At 37.5% G+C, this 17,066-nt stretch overlaps 1 protein-coding gene across 2 annotated transcripts in view; it reads left to right on the top strand.

Moving 5' to 3' along the window:
- The first annotated feature begins 15,212 nt into the window (after window positions 1-15,212).
- The window catches only part of LOC145671495 (KH domain-containing, RNA-binding, signal transduction-associated protein 2-like), a 197,909-nt gene continuing 196,055 nt past the window's right edge, over window positions 15,213-17,066 (top strand). Inside the window, exon 1 of one of the 2 annotated variants that reach the window (XM_081740685.1) lies at window positions 15,213-15,553. In XM_081740685.1, coding sequence (XP_081596811.1) covers window positions 15,316-15,553 — 238 coding nt within the window. In that variant the 5' untranslated portion in view covers window positions 15,213-15,315. The remainder of the gene's footprint in view (window positions 15,554-17,066) is intronic. The other variant, XM_081740684.1, reaches the window with a different exon arrangement.

The raw sequence follows: 17,066 nt of genomic DNA, 5'->3' as shown, positions 1-17,066 counted from the left end.
CTTGCTAGAGGACATTGTTACGCCTCCTTATCTGACTTGTGATTGTTGCAGATCTGGTCTTATCAGTCCAGTCGTTGAAGAATCTTATCTTTTGAATTTTCTTTACTAAAGAAAATATGTTTAAGCGGTGGTGGTAATTCGAGTTAATAACCAGTAAATTTATAGTAGAAAGATGAAGTGAAAAAAAAAAAGACGTTAAGACTTATGAAAAGCTTGAAAAAGGACCAATAAAAAAACGCCGAAAAAGGCAAAAAACGCCGAAAAAGGTCCACCATTTGCTGGCCTACAATAATCCAAAATGAACATGTGTTATGTTAAGCCTCTTCTTCGGCCACTCGTAAAAAAGAGGATTTTTCCTCAATTTCCGGGCCCTAGGCATGACATACATATAGCAGAAAGCAAACGCCAGCTGCTGTCGGCCCTCGTAGCTGAGCGTATTAGTGAGCAGCCTAGTAGTAAAAATCACTTTAGACGTGCGTTCAAACACGGCCAAAGGATTTTTAAAAATTTTAATAACATTTTCCTCATCAAAATATGATTGAAAATAATATTTAAAGCAGTAATTTACAGTAGTAGTAGTAGTAGCAGCAGGAGGAGGAGGACGAGGAACGGGTTAGAAGCCCTGCAGAGGTTGGTTGGGTTCTGTTCTCGACATCAAATGGGCAAATTAGAGACTTGCCCAAATTTTTCTGTACATTTTACCTAACCAACTTATAACAGCTGGCTCGGGTAGCGCGCGAATACTGAAACGGTTGAGATCGGCGAAAATGCAATCTGGTACAGTTGACAGGTGCACAGCCATTACGCAAGTTCAGCCATCAGGAAAGAAACAAAAGCAATTACCCACCATTATTTCGCCTTCAAAAGAGGTAAATTAGGGGACCACATCACCGGTCCTGAGGATAACTGAAAAAGATATACAGTAAAACCTGTTAAGTTGGCCACCGCTCTAAGTTGGCCACCTCTCTAAGTTGGCCACCTGCTTATCTTGTAGTGATTCGTCTTGAACCTGCATTTTCCTATAAGACATTTATTACTTACTACTCTGTAAGTTGGCCACCTATCTATGTTGGAAGTTGGCCGCATTGAAGCAATGTTGACCCTATGATGATGATGATAAATTTACCTCGTATCTTGGCTACGCAAAATACTATTTTCTTATGTTTCTCAACTCTTTCGTATTCCCATATGAGAGGCAGATGTTCTGTATTTCTGACTGGAGACAAACACGCATGGATTCCCACTATTTGTTCTTGAAGATCAATGGCCAGAATACTACCCTGATAAAGGGATGGTGAAGGAAGATGTGAATAAGAAAAAGCACATACAGGAATTCAGGAAACGGTTGTACGTATTTGTTTACCCTGTCTGTTTTGGCAAAACTATTAACTATTTCATCAGTAGCAAGCTTTAGTAATTCCGAAAAATTTTCAAGGTTAAAGCTAACTGTCTGAGTTGTCAACTATTGGCACCTGATGTTTTGTCGAATGGTAGCAGAGGTTTTGAGGTATGAATTCCCCTAACATTTTCTCAAAACACCTTATGCTCCGAGGGAAACACTTCCCAGATAGCACAGAAAATTTTTTTAAAATGTTTAAAAATTTGCAAAGGCAAACTAAAAAGTTTGCAAAAAACTTGCCTTTTCAAATGAGAAAATTTGCCGAAAGTTCAATGCAAATAACGAAGTTGACGCTGGCTGAGTTTGCAGCAAAGTTGCCTCAGAAAATGAAAACATCTGCCAATGCAAACGAAATGTTTGCGACTGCACAGCAAGAAAGTTTGCCAGGACTTTGCTGCAAATATTTTGTGCAAATTTTCTTTGACAAAATTTCCGAAAATGAGCTGATAAATTTGGTGAAAATATTAAAAAGTTTGCAGCAACATTGCAGAAAGTGTTTTCACGATCGCAAGATCATGTTTGCTGCAAATGTATCAGGTAATGTTTGCTGCAAATTTATAAAGTGAAACCTAACTTTATGAAACATCAAAATTTTTATAATGTGGATCCGTCTTTTCTTAGTGGCAAGCATTAAACATCTTTAGCTACTTGCCAAAGATAAGAAACTTCCGAACGATAAACGCACAGACAAAGGATATCGCAATTTATCTACTTACTCAACGATCATATCTCTCTCACACATTCACAAAATAATGTCAGGCTGCCTGGGTCAACAAAAACATCTGATAAGAGACCAGTGAGTTTTTTCTGGAGTCCTTTGGTGCTTTGGTTTTTCCCGATTCTCGATTCTCACTTCCCGCTTGTTTTGTCACAGTTGATGTAGCGCAGTGAATTCTGGGTACGATGCGCGTGCACTCGGTAATATCACCACATATTTGCTTTCAGCAAATTTTTCGAAACAAGTTTCTTACAGAGTAGCAAACTGTTTGCGACGGCAAACTTTCAACGCTATAATTAAAAAAAAATGCAAGTTAATTGCAGTGGTGAATTTATTTTTACAAATCAGCGAAAATTTGCAGATCATATTGAAAGCTTTTAATAAATATTAAGAAACTTTGCCTTCACAAACTTTCAGATTGTTTGCTGCACTAAACGAAGCAAAAATTTGCCGCAAGTATTCGTGCTATCTGGGTTGTAGCTAATTAAACATACTGCATTTCTTTTATAATACTGTATATTGTTATGATTACTCTATATAATCTACTCTATTTAAAAGTAGCTGTCGTGCTATTGCTTATTAAAATTGTACAATAAAGTAATATTAGAAATCCTATTCTAAAATTACACAAATCACAGTTATTTTCTGTAAGTTGGCTATCTGTCTAAGTTGGCCACTTTTCAATGGAACCAATGGTGGCCAACATAGACAGGTTTCACTGTAACAGTTAAATAATCACAGTAAACTTCAAGGGAACTGAGCTTAGGACCTCAACTCTTCAGCTCTACGCTTCAGAAACAAGCGTTCTTACCGCCATAATTACGTTCAGTTGTTGTTGCTGTTAGTCGGAACTTTATTTCGTATTAAGATATGTTATGATGGTTATTAAGCCCGAATAACACGTGTCAGCAGCCGTGACAGAGAGTTATTTGTTAAAGTTGCGCCGCTGCAGATCGATATATCGGCGAGGAAGCGGAAAGAATCCACTCATCACAGGTGACATCTACTGCAGAAGAAAAGAACAAAATTCGCACTTTCGTGGCGCCCTTCTGACATCCAGGGAAGGAAAAAGTAAAAAGAATGAAAAGGGAAGACGGTATCTGGCGGAAAGCGAGAGTTGTATGGGGGATGAGAATGCCGCCGACCTTTTTCAAGTAATGTTTCTGACACATATAAATAAATATATTTCGAGAACGCACACGAAGATTTGATATGCAAAAGACGGAAACATCTTCCTTAAATATTTACAACGAGCACTACATGACAATAGTAGTTTATTGTAAATACATGTCTTTATTTGTTAGTTAGATTGGGAATGATATTAAATTAAATTTGGAGTTTTACGTCCCACGATTATGCCCCATAAGCTTACAACGACTTATCAAGAATAGTCGTTAACCTGGTTCGGCTAAGTAAGATATACAAATTTCGAGTGGTAGTATTTCTTTGCATGTAAAAATTAGCTTCAATAATTATATACTATTAATCTCACCTTTTTAATAAGAACGATAACGTCTATGAACGGTGCTAAAAATGGTTTATTAGTTGATATACTTTATAATATCTTTTCCTTAAAACTGTCAAGCACACAAACTCGCTGACTAGGTATCCTTAAACATGTACATAGCAACAACTATCCCATAATAATACTTTACATATCTTAAAAACATTCTTCTTTTGTTAATATGATATTAACATTCTACTAAGTATAGTGCACATGTATGAGCACTTTCTGCCCAAGGTACAGGTAATTATTACTCAATCCAAAGTATTTTGTTATATAAAATGTCGCCCGACAATTGGACTGAATATAAAAGTCATGAGTAAGCTTGGCTTTTATCTTCAAGAACCACTGGTCCGTTTACAATAGTGTTCTTACATTGCATATGTCCATCACATTTTGATCACACCTCGTATATCTCTTCCTTACATTTCACATATATATATATTTTTAACAAATCTTACACTTCATCAATACTTATCTTTTATTACAATAATTATATTTATTTCATTATTATTCATTATATTATTATTATATTTTCTTATTAAAAATATCGTCGCTCATTTAATTAATCGTTGAAGGGTGCGAATTCAAAAATCGTAAAGGACAAACATGAGTTACAAATAATCAGGACGCATTATATAATAAATAAGTTAGATGTTTTAAAATAAACATTGGATTCCTAAGGTATCAAAACATAGAAGAATCTCATTCAAGATAGTCGTTGAATAATTAGTTTTATAGAATGGATCTTATTCTTAACATAATCTTTGACAATTAAGTTTTCAACACAAATCAATCTAATATAAATAATCTTTGCTTTTAATCATTTATGAATTAAATTATAATTCTTACATATTAACAAGAAAGAATAAAAATCATTTGAAAATTAACTTTCCAGTCTACCTAAAACCCTATTTAAGCACTTCAAGTATTTATAAGAATCGTTTTCGTTATTGATATTAACACATAAACTTAAAAATAAAAAATTCACAAGAATCCATAACTGATATGAATTTAACCTAATTTCATTAACGGTAATCAGGTTACGTTCGTGCTTGCATACGATTCTAATAAAGTACATTGTACTGCGCAATCATGATTAGGTTCCGTGCTATTTTGTACATGTATTTCATCATGATTCTGAGTTTGATATGAAATGCCATCTCTTGTTCTCCAATTACGTCTATCCGCGTAGTTTGCTGTATTCCTGGAATTTCGCCATACATTACGTCTATTTTTAAACCTATTTTGATTATATGGTCTAACATATGGATTGCTACGATTAATTAGGTTAGGCGGATTCCCTACATAACTTTGCCTATTTTGCTCATTTTGATTGCTAGAATTTACTCGGCTTAGGTTATGTTCCGTATTATTCACACTTCGGATATTCAAATTCCGAACTGGCACAAAATGATCTGAATTATTCTTATTTTTACCCATTCCGGCTTGTTGATTCATAGCATGGTATTGAGTTTCATAGCATTGGACAAGCATTAATAAATGGTTGAAACTCATACACTGGGTGGAAAATAAGATCTGTTGTAACTTAAATGGAAGCAAATTTCGAATCGATGCTATTATTCTCGATTCCGATTGCAACGGATTAACGACCTTTAATTCGTTGTATGTATTTACAACAAACTCTACAACAGATTTATGCAATCGAGGATTGAAGTGTTGATTTCTAATGGTGGCATCTCTATTTGCCAGCAAAAAGTCATTTTCATAATTTGCGATTAGTGCCGCTTTGAATTCTTCATAAGTACTGATGTGATCACGTACTGCTTTAAACCATAATGAACAAGGTGGGAGTAATACATGAGGGATTAATTTCATATATTGTGATCTATCTATACACATAATATTGCACTCGTCCTGGAATTTTTCTAAGAAAGAAGTAGCATTCTCGTTACACTTACCACTGAATTTACTCATAGCTCGTATTTCACTCATCTTAACACTTAATTTTACCTTCCTTTTATCATTCCGTGTACTTATTGAGTGATAGTTCCTATCCATTACGTGATGTGTTGTTACACCATCTATGTTTCGCCCATCTGTACTCTTCGGATGTATTTCGTCCAATATAATATCCTCATCAGACCCCGGCGAAGGTGAGTTCATCACTGGTGAGTGGGGAAACTCCAAGCGATCACTACCCAAGTTATTACGGTATGTGTTGTCCTTAACCTGTAGCGTTCTAATCTCTTCCTGTATAGTAGCTAACAATTGCGTATTTACACGTATGTTGTTAGAATTGTTGATGACCTGGATCTTTTGCTGTTGAACGGAAGATTCTATTACTTCTAAATCTTTTTTTACAGCACTGATTTCTTGGTTTTGGTGATTGTGCTTCTCCTGACAATCATCGGATATTCTTTTTAACTTTTCCTCGAACTGTGAGGATATGTCATTCACCACCTGGACAATTGTCTGTCTCGTTTCATCTGACTTCTGTTCTATCCGTCTACTTAATTCTTCATATTGCTTGTTAGATTCGTCAAACTTCTGTTCCATTCGTCTACTTAATTCTTCATATTGCTTGTTAGATTCATCAGACTTCTGTTCTATGGTCTGCTTTATCTCGGTAGACATCTGAATCAATTGTCGCTGTAAAGCTAACAAGATTCGGTCTTCCGATGTCAATCCTGGTGTTACACTAGTTTCACCGTTGTCACTATTATTTGATTCATGCTCCGTTGTTTCGTTGACCATTTTTCTTACAATTATTTTACCACTTCTCAATACGGTCAAATTTGTATTCATTAACTAAAAAAGTAAATTCACTCCTACTATGCTTCGGGATGAGAATTTACAGTATATCCCGGGTGAGGTAAACCAAAATTTTTAACAAACGACTTATCAAGAATAGTCGTTAACCTGGTTCGGCTAAGTAAGATATACAAATTTCGAGTGGTAGTATTTCTTTGCATGTAAAAATTAGCTTCAATAATTATATACTATTAATCTCACCTTTTTAATAAGAACGATAACGTCTATGAACGGTGCTAAAAATGGTTTATTAGTTGATATACTTTATAATATCTTTTCCTTAAAACTGTCAAGCACACAAACTCGCTGACTAGGTATCCTTAAACATGTACATAGCAACAACTATCCCATAATAATACTTTACATATCTTAAAAACATTCTTCTTTTGTTAATATGATATTAACATTCTACTAAGTATAGTGCACATGTATGAGCATTTTCTGCCCAAGGTACAGGTAATTATTACTCAATCCAAAGTATTTTGTTATAAGCTAAAGGGTACGGATAGGTAAGGGATACTTGGTGGAATGGGAATGTGCGAGAACCTTAAGAAAGTTCACGTACACGATGTTGTCCACCAAAAACTCACATGAACTGAGATCGATTCTAAGACTTTCTCTTACCAGAGATAAACGTGACCACTTGAGCTACTCGTGTTGACCTCGCTTCATCACTCGTAAATTTGTACGTGCATTCTTATACTTGTAATGTGCCCAACGCCGTAGCTTAATTTTTTTTCGGGGGGGGGGGGGGGAGAGGCAAGCATTAATACGCGTATCTGGGGCCTCTAGAAAAAATGTTTTTCCAATTCTTGGACCCCCTTTCCATCTTTCTTTTACTCTTTATGAGTCCCCCGGGGCTTGTGGACCCTTCCGCACGGCAAGATCTGCGGGACCGTTAGTTAAGCCCTGGGCCCGTTCCATACATGAAAAATTAATTAAGGGAACAGTATTGACAAATCTCAAATCCATACTAATATATATTATTTCTAGGGCCCCTAATAGTAGGCAATTTTTACTGAAATGGGCCCTAGACTGATTTTTGTTTTATTTGCCTTTTGTGTGTTGTTTTGTTTATGCAATGTAGTGAACCTGTTTGATGCTTCATTTATAATGTCATGTTCGTATCGCACATGGAGTAAGAAAATTTTGTCTTAAAATGCACTCCCTTCGAACGGCGGGGAGCTTCCCTGGAGGGCAGTTTCCGCCCTGCTCCCACAAGTTACAGCCCTGAATGAGCCTGAGGATATCTTTTGTGAATCTTCGTTCTTTCTATTCTGCCTTTAGAACATGCAGAAAACGCAATGATTTTCTTCGTTTAGGGCAACTTGTCGGTGAGAGTTGTGTACACACTTATTATTTTTTTATATTATTTATCATTAGCCCAAGTTATATTTTTCAGGTTGATGGCTTGTTCTCCAGCCTCAATTCACCGAATGACATTCACACACGGATTTGCTGTCCAGGCCCTGGGTGGATCTTTCATTTACTGTGGCACACTATTTCTCCACAATTCTTTGGGATGGTGCTTGCTTACCCAGATATTCGGATAACTGGTCGAAATTTTGGACTAACGACATAAAGCGATAAACATAACTCGCTCGATACTCTCTCTTTTTAGTCGAAAAGAACTTACTTCGGGACGCACGTTCTTCTTCTTCTGTAGGTTTCTCTTCATCACGCAACACGCACTTTGGAATAGTTATTAGCAATAATCCTATAAAAGTTATAAATTTTGTGTAGGCTATAGTTTACATGGAAATTCTACCACCATAGAGTTTAAGGACTTCTGGAACCCTTCTTCTATATAGAGTATATTTCAAAGTGCTGTGTGTACTTGACAAACTGAACACTCTAGTAGTAGATTTTGATGCAAATTTTCAGAAACTGCCTTCTCTACTTGCGGCTTTGAGCCAATTTTAGTTAACGAAAAGTGTGCTTTCATCTAGCAAGATTAAAAGAAAGTGTATTAAAATTCCTTTATGGGATCCTGAAGTACAAGGAAAACAAAGCATGCCGATATCACTGAAAATCTTGACGTTAGGATAAAATCGATGCTGGATTCGTATTAGCGGTTTTAAGTATATTAACACCCATCAAAAAATAATAATAAGCAAAATCTTGTATACCAGTGTTATCTTAGATTCATGTACGTAGAATTCTTGTCTTTAAAATAATGAGGCTTTTCAATTATGTCATTACATTTTTTTTAACAATCATAAAAACACAAGGAATTCGGGAAAATTTGCCAAGGTTTTCTTTCTTTTTTCTTTCTTTTTTTTTTTCAAATGAGGGTACTCACACCGGGGTATCAGGTTCATGTATAAAAACGAAATGTATCTCGAAAAATACTACGTGCCTATACAAAAGGTTGATCCGTCTATGCGTGTCCTATTTTGACGTCTCATCTACCTTAGTAAAAACCATTGGACCATCATCAATTGTCGTCAATGTGAACACCATGTGCCTTGACAGTAGCCTTGCACAGGAATTTCTATTGTAGGAGGCTCCGTTGAAGTACAGGAACGGTAATTTTGAGCCACTTTTCCCGGCAGGCTTTCCAGAGGCCACAGATAGTGGTAACACGATGCAAGTGCTCTTTTCAATAGGCCAAAACTGAAAAAAAAAAATGGAACTGGTATCTGGTGAATGTCCTGGAAGGGAATGACCTAGTTGCCGGTGTCTGCCGCCATGTATTGCAAGAACCTTTGTGTAGTACGGGATATAGGTAATGAGGCGTTATCCATGTGCACACGAACTTGATTCATTGCATTTCCATACAAACAGGCAGAGCTTCTGTATAAATTGGTGTGAGGATATGTTGCTGATAAAATTCGGGGTCAATTTTGTAGTTTTTAGGTACCTACCAAATTGTTAACTTGCCTTGATAGCAATACTCTGCGAAAGCCAGAAATCCCTTCGAGAGACTTGCTTTGCACTGACGGATGAACTCAGGACAGGATTTTGCGTTTGGTGGGTGTACGTTACGGCTCGAATTTTGCCAAACTGGTAGGTAAACCCATGCTTCATCGAGTGTGGCAACAAGCTTCCACTTTCTTCCAGATAGATGGTGTTTGTAGAGGCGCCTAAGGTAGGTCTTTCTTTCTCTCAGTAAGGACATGTCCACGACTTTTAAACACCATCCGGAGCTTCAATTTGCCCCATATATTGCGATTCACAGTTGATTTTGTCACGTGCAATCGTCTTGCCATCACACGTTGTATAGGAGGGTTTTCCTTCAGGGTCATTCGGCGCAACTCCCGAGCTACAGGTGGAATCACCTCAGTGCACCGTTGCTTCCTACTCCCTTTACTGGGTGGACGAAATGCTGGAACGTCGTGGTGTTTACGTCGATTAATTATGTTCTTGGTGGTCGTTGACTCCAATGTACATCCATTTCCCTTGCACTATTTTTGAATCTTTGTCACGGAAAACTTGGCGCGTAAAAGTATTATGACGCAGCCTTCTCAAAACCAGTACACATTGGGAGCCATGATGCACACACACCACACACACACACACACGCAAAATTAGTGTGATCCTAGAGGTATTTGGCTTTCTCCTGTTGTTTCAATCATTCGTATTGGTCGATTATGTGAGCAGGGTTTAAGGTAAGAATCGGACACATATAGACGGATCAATCTTCTGTATTTGCCGAGTTTCATTATATAATACGATAATAATAATAATAATAATAATAATAATAATAATAATAACAATAAACTTTCGAACCATACACATAATGCAAATTAAAATTTTGTTTGAAGCATCATAACAAATGTTACTCGCTGTAAATCAGCCTTTAGATCTCAAACACTGTTTTAGTATTACATAATTCATAGTACAAAAACTATAAATTGATAAAGTGATTATACGAACACAATAAAGAGCAGTTATCAACGTTTAGAGATACGCAAGACATTACACAATATACCCCAATAATAAATATTGTTTAAATGTTGTTATATCACACCCTTAATGGACCTCTCGTGACGCGGAAGGATTGTGATAACTTGTAAATGAAGAAAACAATCAGACCATAAATTTTATACGTACATTTTCAAAACGAGACGAGGCGAGAGTTCTGAAAATACGAGACGAGACGATAAAACCTTATTTCTTGTCTCTTCTCGTACGCAACATCATCGAAAACTATGCATTTGACCCTAATATGGGTCGTTTTCGATTATTTTTTACGTATCCTTTCCCACCCCCAAGGGAATGTCTTTCATGGTACCCAGAGTGTCACTCTTTATCTCAGCGGCTCCGAAAACTATGGATTCGACCAGATTATGTCATATTTGCAGGCCGGTAGCCAGCCCAAAAATATAGGGAAGGCCCGATCCAACCTTATTGTAGTTTATCACCATATTATAGTTCATTTGCAAGCCTACCGTGAAAATTTTAGGGGGCCAGCAAAAATTTAGCCCCCCTCCCCAGACTCCCTGGATACGGGCTTGCATATGTGTACCAAGTTCGGTAGAAATTGCTTCAGGTGTGCCAGAGTTATGCTGGAAATATATAAATTTTGAAGAAATAGTTTGCTATAAACTTCGTTATAAACTTATCCTGACTGTCCGTGTATTCATCCGTCCAGGAGACAATATGTTCGGTCTGCCCGTGTGTACATCTGTCCGGGAGACAATATCTGTCCTGTCTGTCCGTGTGTACATCCGCCCAGGAGACGAATATATCTGTGCGGTCTATCCGTGTGTACATCTATCCAGGAGACAAAAGTATCTGTCTGGTCTGTCCGTGTGTTCATCCGTTCAGGAGACAATAATACCCTGTATGTGTAATTGTTGCTTATATGCGGGAGGAGGACAGGGCAAAGTTGGCCAATTTTTTCTGTTTTTTGACATAAATTACATTTATTTTCAGGACGGTTCCACATAAGAGAAGACATATTTTCACTGAATTTGTCTAGAAGCATAATTCGTACATGGTATAGTCGTTGTTTGTGGTGGAAGTGGGAGAGCGCGGGGAATGTCAAATTTTTAAGAATTTTTTTTTTTCATGCATAACATTATTTTGAGAATATTTCCTACATAAAATGAATTCATTACGCTTTTCTTTTTAGTAAAACACACCAAAAAAATATTTTCTTTGACACAATAATTTGTTGTAGGAAGAAAAGAGTAACTAACATAATTTTCATCCCTACATTCTTGAAATGTAAGCCTGCCACACATCCCGTAAAAAACGGGACAGTCCCGATTTTCGGCCCGAGTGTCCCGCATCCCCGCAAATTCAGTCGGGACAGGTAAATGACCCGTATTTTAATCTTGTCACATTCCTGCTATCAATATCAGCTTATTCGAAAAGTGAAAACTAAAAGATTCTGACATTAGCTGGGAATTATGTAATTAATGAATAAAAATAAGCTGTAACATGTAACAGCTTCGAGCCATTTATCACATTACACTCTCCGATTTGATAGCGAGTAAGCCAATAAGATTCACAACGCAGAGTTGCAGTTGTCCGTCAACAGCAGTCAAGTGGATCTGCAATTTTTTGATAAAGTGCACGAGCCGAGCTGTCGTTGATAATACATTACAAATGAAATGTTTCGATTTTGTATCAACAAAAATTCCTAAACTGAAGTGCACGTTGTCTTCCAATTTAAAGAAGTATCCGGTTTCTTAAAATCAACAAAGTTGAACTATGAAGTTGACTGCAAAATTTGCAATGCTACATTGCACCTGGTAGAAATTCGAATACACTCTCCAACATCAAAAAATCAGAAAACATAAGATATCTTCGAGTGCTTCTACATTTACAAGCACAAGAAAGATGAGTTACTTTTTTCTTTCTTTCTTTTTTCTTTTTTTTTTTGGCAAGACAAACTAACAAGAATTATAAATACTTTTTGTTGAGAGGCTAGAGCAGGGCCGTGCCGGGGAGGGGGGGGGCGAGCGGGGCGACGGCCCCGGGTGCCGAAGTAAGGGGGCGAAAAAATCGGGAGAAACAAGGGCAAAAGAAAGGAAAAATTACTTGGAATATATGTATGGGGGCTCCGTCGTATATTCTCGCCCCGGGCGCTGATTTTCCACGGCACGGCCCTGGGCTAGAGGGACAGAATTGTGCATTGGTCTAGGCCTTAGAAATATGTAAATCTGATCCTGAGAATTACATACGATGCAAGGTGAATAATCAGCAAAATTTTCATCAGATTAAACTGACAAACGTAGCTAATTTCGGCAAATACTGCTAAACACGCGAAGAATACGAAAGGTAAATTGTATCACTGATTTGAATAAAACGAGATTATTTGCATAGTGTTTTCCCGTAAAGCATTTTTATAAGATGTCATCTTGAGTTTTTAAAGTTATTCTTTTGTAGTTGGTTTGTAAATATCTTCACTCCGTACAAGTAACTGCAGGGAACGAATAGAAAAAAAGTAGCTGCAGCTAAGGGGAATTTCTCCTATCATACTTTCATTCATAACCAGAGCTACAGTTCATTGGATTGTGTTGTAAAGTTTGGAAGGAGGGAGGAGGAGCGAAAGTATCCCGTATTTTCGTTAAAAAAATATGGCAGGCTTATTGAAATGAAAAATGAAATGAAATGAGATCTTTAAGTTTTACGTACCAGTGTTATGCAGTCTAGGCTAAAGGAAACGGTGATGATGAGAAATGAATGAAATGGTGGAATGAAAAGGGTGGGAGGAAATGGGGAACCACGTACAAGCCACGCACACGTTACTTGTCCACCACAACGCTCACTTCGCGCAAGCTGGGATTGAACCAAGGACCTCATGTACCAGAGGTGAACGCTCTTACCAGGGTTGCCAATTTTTCTTAGGAAAGAATCGGAACGGGACAATCGATGTTGGAGACCCCCCCCCCCTTCCCAAGGACGACTACACACACGGCGAGTCGTTGAAAAAAGTAAAATCAGCTGAATAATGAACCTAAATGAATGTGGCATCTTATTCTTTTATTTTCCCATCCACTGCTCATCACTAGGTATAAGCAATATATGCAACAAATTCAAACCAAACAACTGCAATTTATTTAATATAAATCAAGTTTAGAGAGAAAATTATATAGATTTTATTATCACAAATGAGTGCAGAACATTGCTGAGGAAGTACTGACAAAAAGTATTACTAAAATCGTCTTATTCTTTGGATATCATCATACAACACGAACCAAGCAACTGTTATTTATTTAATATAAACAAAACAAAATATTGTTAAATTGATTCTATAAGTAAAACTGTGCGTGTAAAAGAATAAGTTATTCCCTTGTAAAAATGGCCCAGTAAAATATTAATTTTGAAATTTGATAAATCGGGACAATATGCGTCCCGATGAGTATCTGTTCGGGACGCGGGACAAATAAGTCAGAAATCGGTACAGTCCCGACAGAATCGGGACGATTGGCAACCCTGGCTCTAACACTGAGCCACCGCGCCCCCTACATTCTTGGCTACAAGCTACTATAGATATACCACATTGACTTGACACCTAGTCTTCCGTTCCAAGCGCTGTTATCGGCTGAAGAAATTCTACTCCCATTGGCTGAGGCTCTTTTGCTTAGCAATAGCTGAACCCTTATTGGCTCAACGCGTGGGTGTAGCGAGGGTGTGAGCTTTAGTCCGCATTTTTGCCACGGCTCAAGACATTTTGGCAGCACTATAGCCAAGTAGCTTTTAGCTAAAAATAGAAAGCCAACGAGAGCGTCATTGTATACTGGAGTTCAGCTGGTTATTGACAAGTGGAAAAGACAAAGGAGGTTTCGTTGCCTATTGCGAAGTACGAATGAAAAGTGTTATCTCGTTCGAACCTGTCTTCCATAAGCTTTCCAACGATGTATCAATCATGACTCTGTGATAATTAGATGGGTCACCAGGGTCCCCATCGTGAGAGTACGATTTCATTCAAATTTCTGGCGGGTGTTGAAAGGTTAAATGTAGGTTCACGCAGTGCCATACCCGAGGATTTCCGCTTTTAAATTCCTTCGCTGAGCAAGATATGCAAAAATAAACATGTACAGCATTAAAAGATGCACTTAAAATATGCATTCTAATACTTGAATCGCTATGAACTGGCAAACTCGAACCCTTCCTTGAATCCTTCGTTGCTGGGTACACCTCTTATATAGCCTCGGTGTTGAAGAGGGTCGCTAAATTTCAGCAAACGAACACATGCTCATTCAGTGACGGATCTCGAAGGCAAAAAAAAAAAAAAAAACCCTGGGGGGAGGGGCAGTTAGAACCGACACTATTATAGGTATACCATGAGTTTACTATAAACTTTCAAAAATATGTAAACAATTATTTTTGTCACAAAAAAACTGAGGGCCTACGCTCTCCGGCCCCGGGCTACATCCGCCACTGTGCTCATTTCATCAACACTTTCATAAAGATTCACTCTCATGGATCATCCGTCTCCTTTAGCCTGAAGGATATAATTATGAAACATTACGTTAAAGATTTAATGTCATTTTTATTTAACGAAAAAAGTAAAAGCTGTTTCATACAGTATTGTATTCTAGGCAGGGATTACTTCATATCGCTGAAACGAAATATTATGAATAAAATAAAAGGTGAGTATATGCTGTATATATATATTATTTGAACATATTGCATTGCTAAAACCGCACGTACGTAGTTAACCGAAAAAGCTATCGTTTCTAATTTCAGTAAGTTTGTTCTCACACTACCATCATCCCTCGAGCTGCATTGTCATCTTTTTTTCTCTCTCTCTCTCTTTCTTCAGATTGACGACACAGCGGGATTCTCAGGAGATTGCGCAAGCGCATTCGTTCATTAGCCTTCGTGCGATTGTTCTGTGTTCCACCTAGCGGAGGTTTGGTGAAACTCGGTGTTGATACCGGAGACAGACGCCAGACGCCAGTATCGCAAAAGAAAGGTATTGTGATAGTTTCGAAGTAGTGAGCGTTAGAGTGCTTCATGGCTGAATCCACGAATGGTGTCAAAACCAGTAACACCGTTAGTGGTACAAGTGCAAGCGGAACAAATACATCAATTTCTAACGTGAATAGTAATTCCGTGATGAATTCACAAACCGCGGCCCAGAAGTTAGAAATGGAGGAAGTCAAGCCGGGAGAATACGTTAAAGAGCTGCTGCAGGAGAGGCAGTCGTTGGAACAAGGAAAATGCCCAAATATTGTTCGTTTGATTGAACAAGGTAAGGATATAATAAGTTACAAGAAGTGCTTCAAACATAGGTGGAAAGTTTCATGTTTGTAGCAATGTTTATAATTGGCTTGATATAATATTCTATGTTTGATTTCAGTGTGCTATGAATCCTCATGGCTATATCACATGTAGTGACATGCCGGTATAGTAATATTTAGCACTTACAGTGTTTACAGATATTGGAATTTATTATTTCATTTGTATAATTAAGATTGTTGAGTAACTTTTGATAGTTCGTTGTCCTTTAAAATCATATGCATATGGCAAGAATTTTTAAAAGTAATTATTACACTTCGTATAGTTCGGTGGAACACGCGTATAGGCTAGTAAATTTTTCAAGATGGCTTCTGATTGTCTCTTATTAAATTTTGCATAGTCCTTTTGTATTTTGTTTGCTTTTGGAGCGAGTTTTTTTCTCTGTTGCTTACGGTAATTTGTTAGGTAGAGTATGTTGAATTTCCGAAAACAAAGAGACTGCGTGGTAATGGCGGCTGGCGCGAAGGACAAGCATCACGTGGGAGTGGGGGAGTAGCGCTTCCCTCATGCGAGTTATCGTCATGTTGAAAAACGACCCTAAATGAGTTTATTTACATTTTATGCTTTTGTTGTGATTTGTTTTAATTACGTGGCTTTCCTGTACTCACTATAGTTTGTAAGGCATAGTTCGCGAAATCACACATACTACTTTGTATTGTTTACAAGCAGCTTGGCGACATCGTTCTTATATCGGATAGTTTTTTTTTTTCTGAATCATGGCGACTATGATGATTTCGCAGCTGGTTTGAAAATGTGAAATGCAATTAATTGTATGCACTAAATTTATAAGTACGGAGAGAACAGCTTACGTGTGTAAGCTGAGTTTATGCCTTTTTCTCCCTTGTATTTGAGTTCGGTTCAGTTTGGTATGTGGGTATTCATTAACTAGGGTTATGCAAGTAAAATAGTTTTCCTCTTTTGTTTTCCGTGGTCCACAATAAATCTGTGTTCAACATATGTATATAAGTAAAGATTTGGGTTTTAGTGGTAGCTTCTCGTATATTTTATTCGCTTAATATTCATGTATTGGAAGTTTAGCGTTGTAACGTAAGCTGTATGCTCTTGTATTTGCTCGCTAATACATCACTTGGTGTAGACCCGGACTTAGTTATTTACAACACTGTCTCGATATGTAGCTACGCTTTATAAGTATGCCCACAATTTCAAATTCTGTCCCCTTGACAGGAATTCTAAACGATTACTTGGACACTTTTATCTGTTTGTCTGAGGAAGATTTTAAGTTTTATCGTTGCAAAGCGAGGAAAGAAATCTTGAATTGCCATCAGAATGCTCTATAGAGGGGTTAAGAAATTAGGTACCGTAGCCTTTCTTCCCGTAGGTTGTAGCGATTTATTTATTTATTACCGGTGTCACTTCCCTCAAGAGCTACCATTAGCGTAATGTATAATCGACTAGGAAAATCAAATATACGACGACCGGTGATATGAATGTTTTGTTGTCTTTGT

This window comes from Thermobia domestica, chromosome 2 (assembly GCF_964235325.1).
Source record: "Thermobia domestica chromosome 2, izTheDome1.hap1.1, whole genome shotgun sequence".
Taxonomy (NCBI): Eukaryota; Metazoa; Arthropoda; class Insecta; order Zygentoma; family Lepismatidae; genus Thermobia; species Thermobia domestica.
This window is presented reverse-complemented; position numbering and strand designations above follow the sequence as displayed.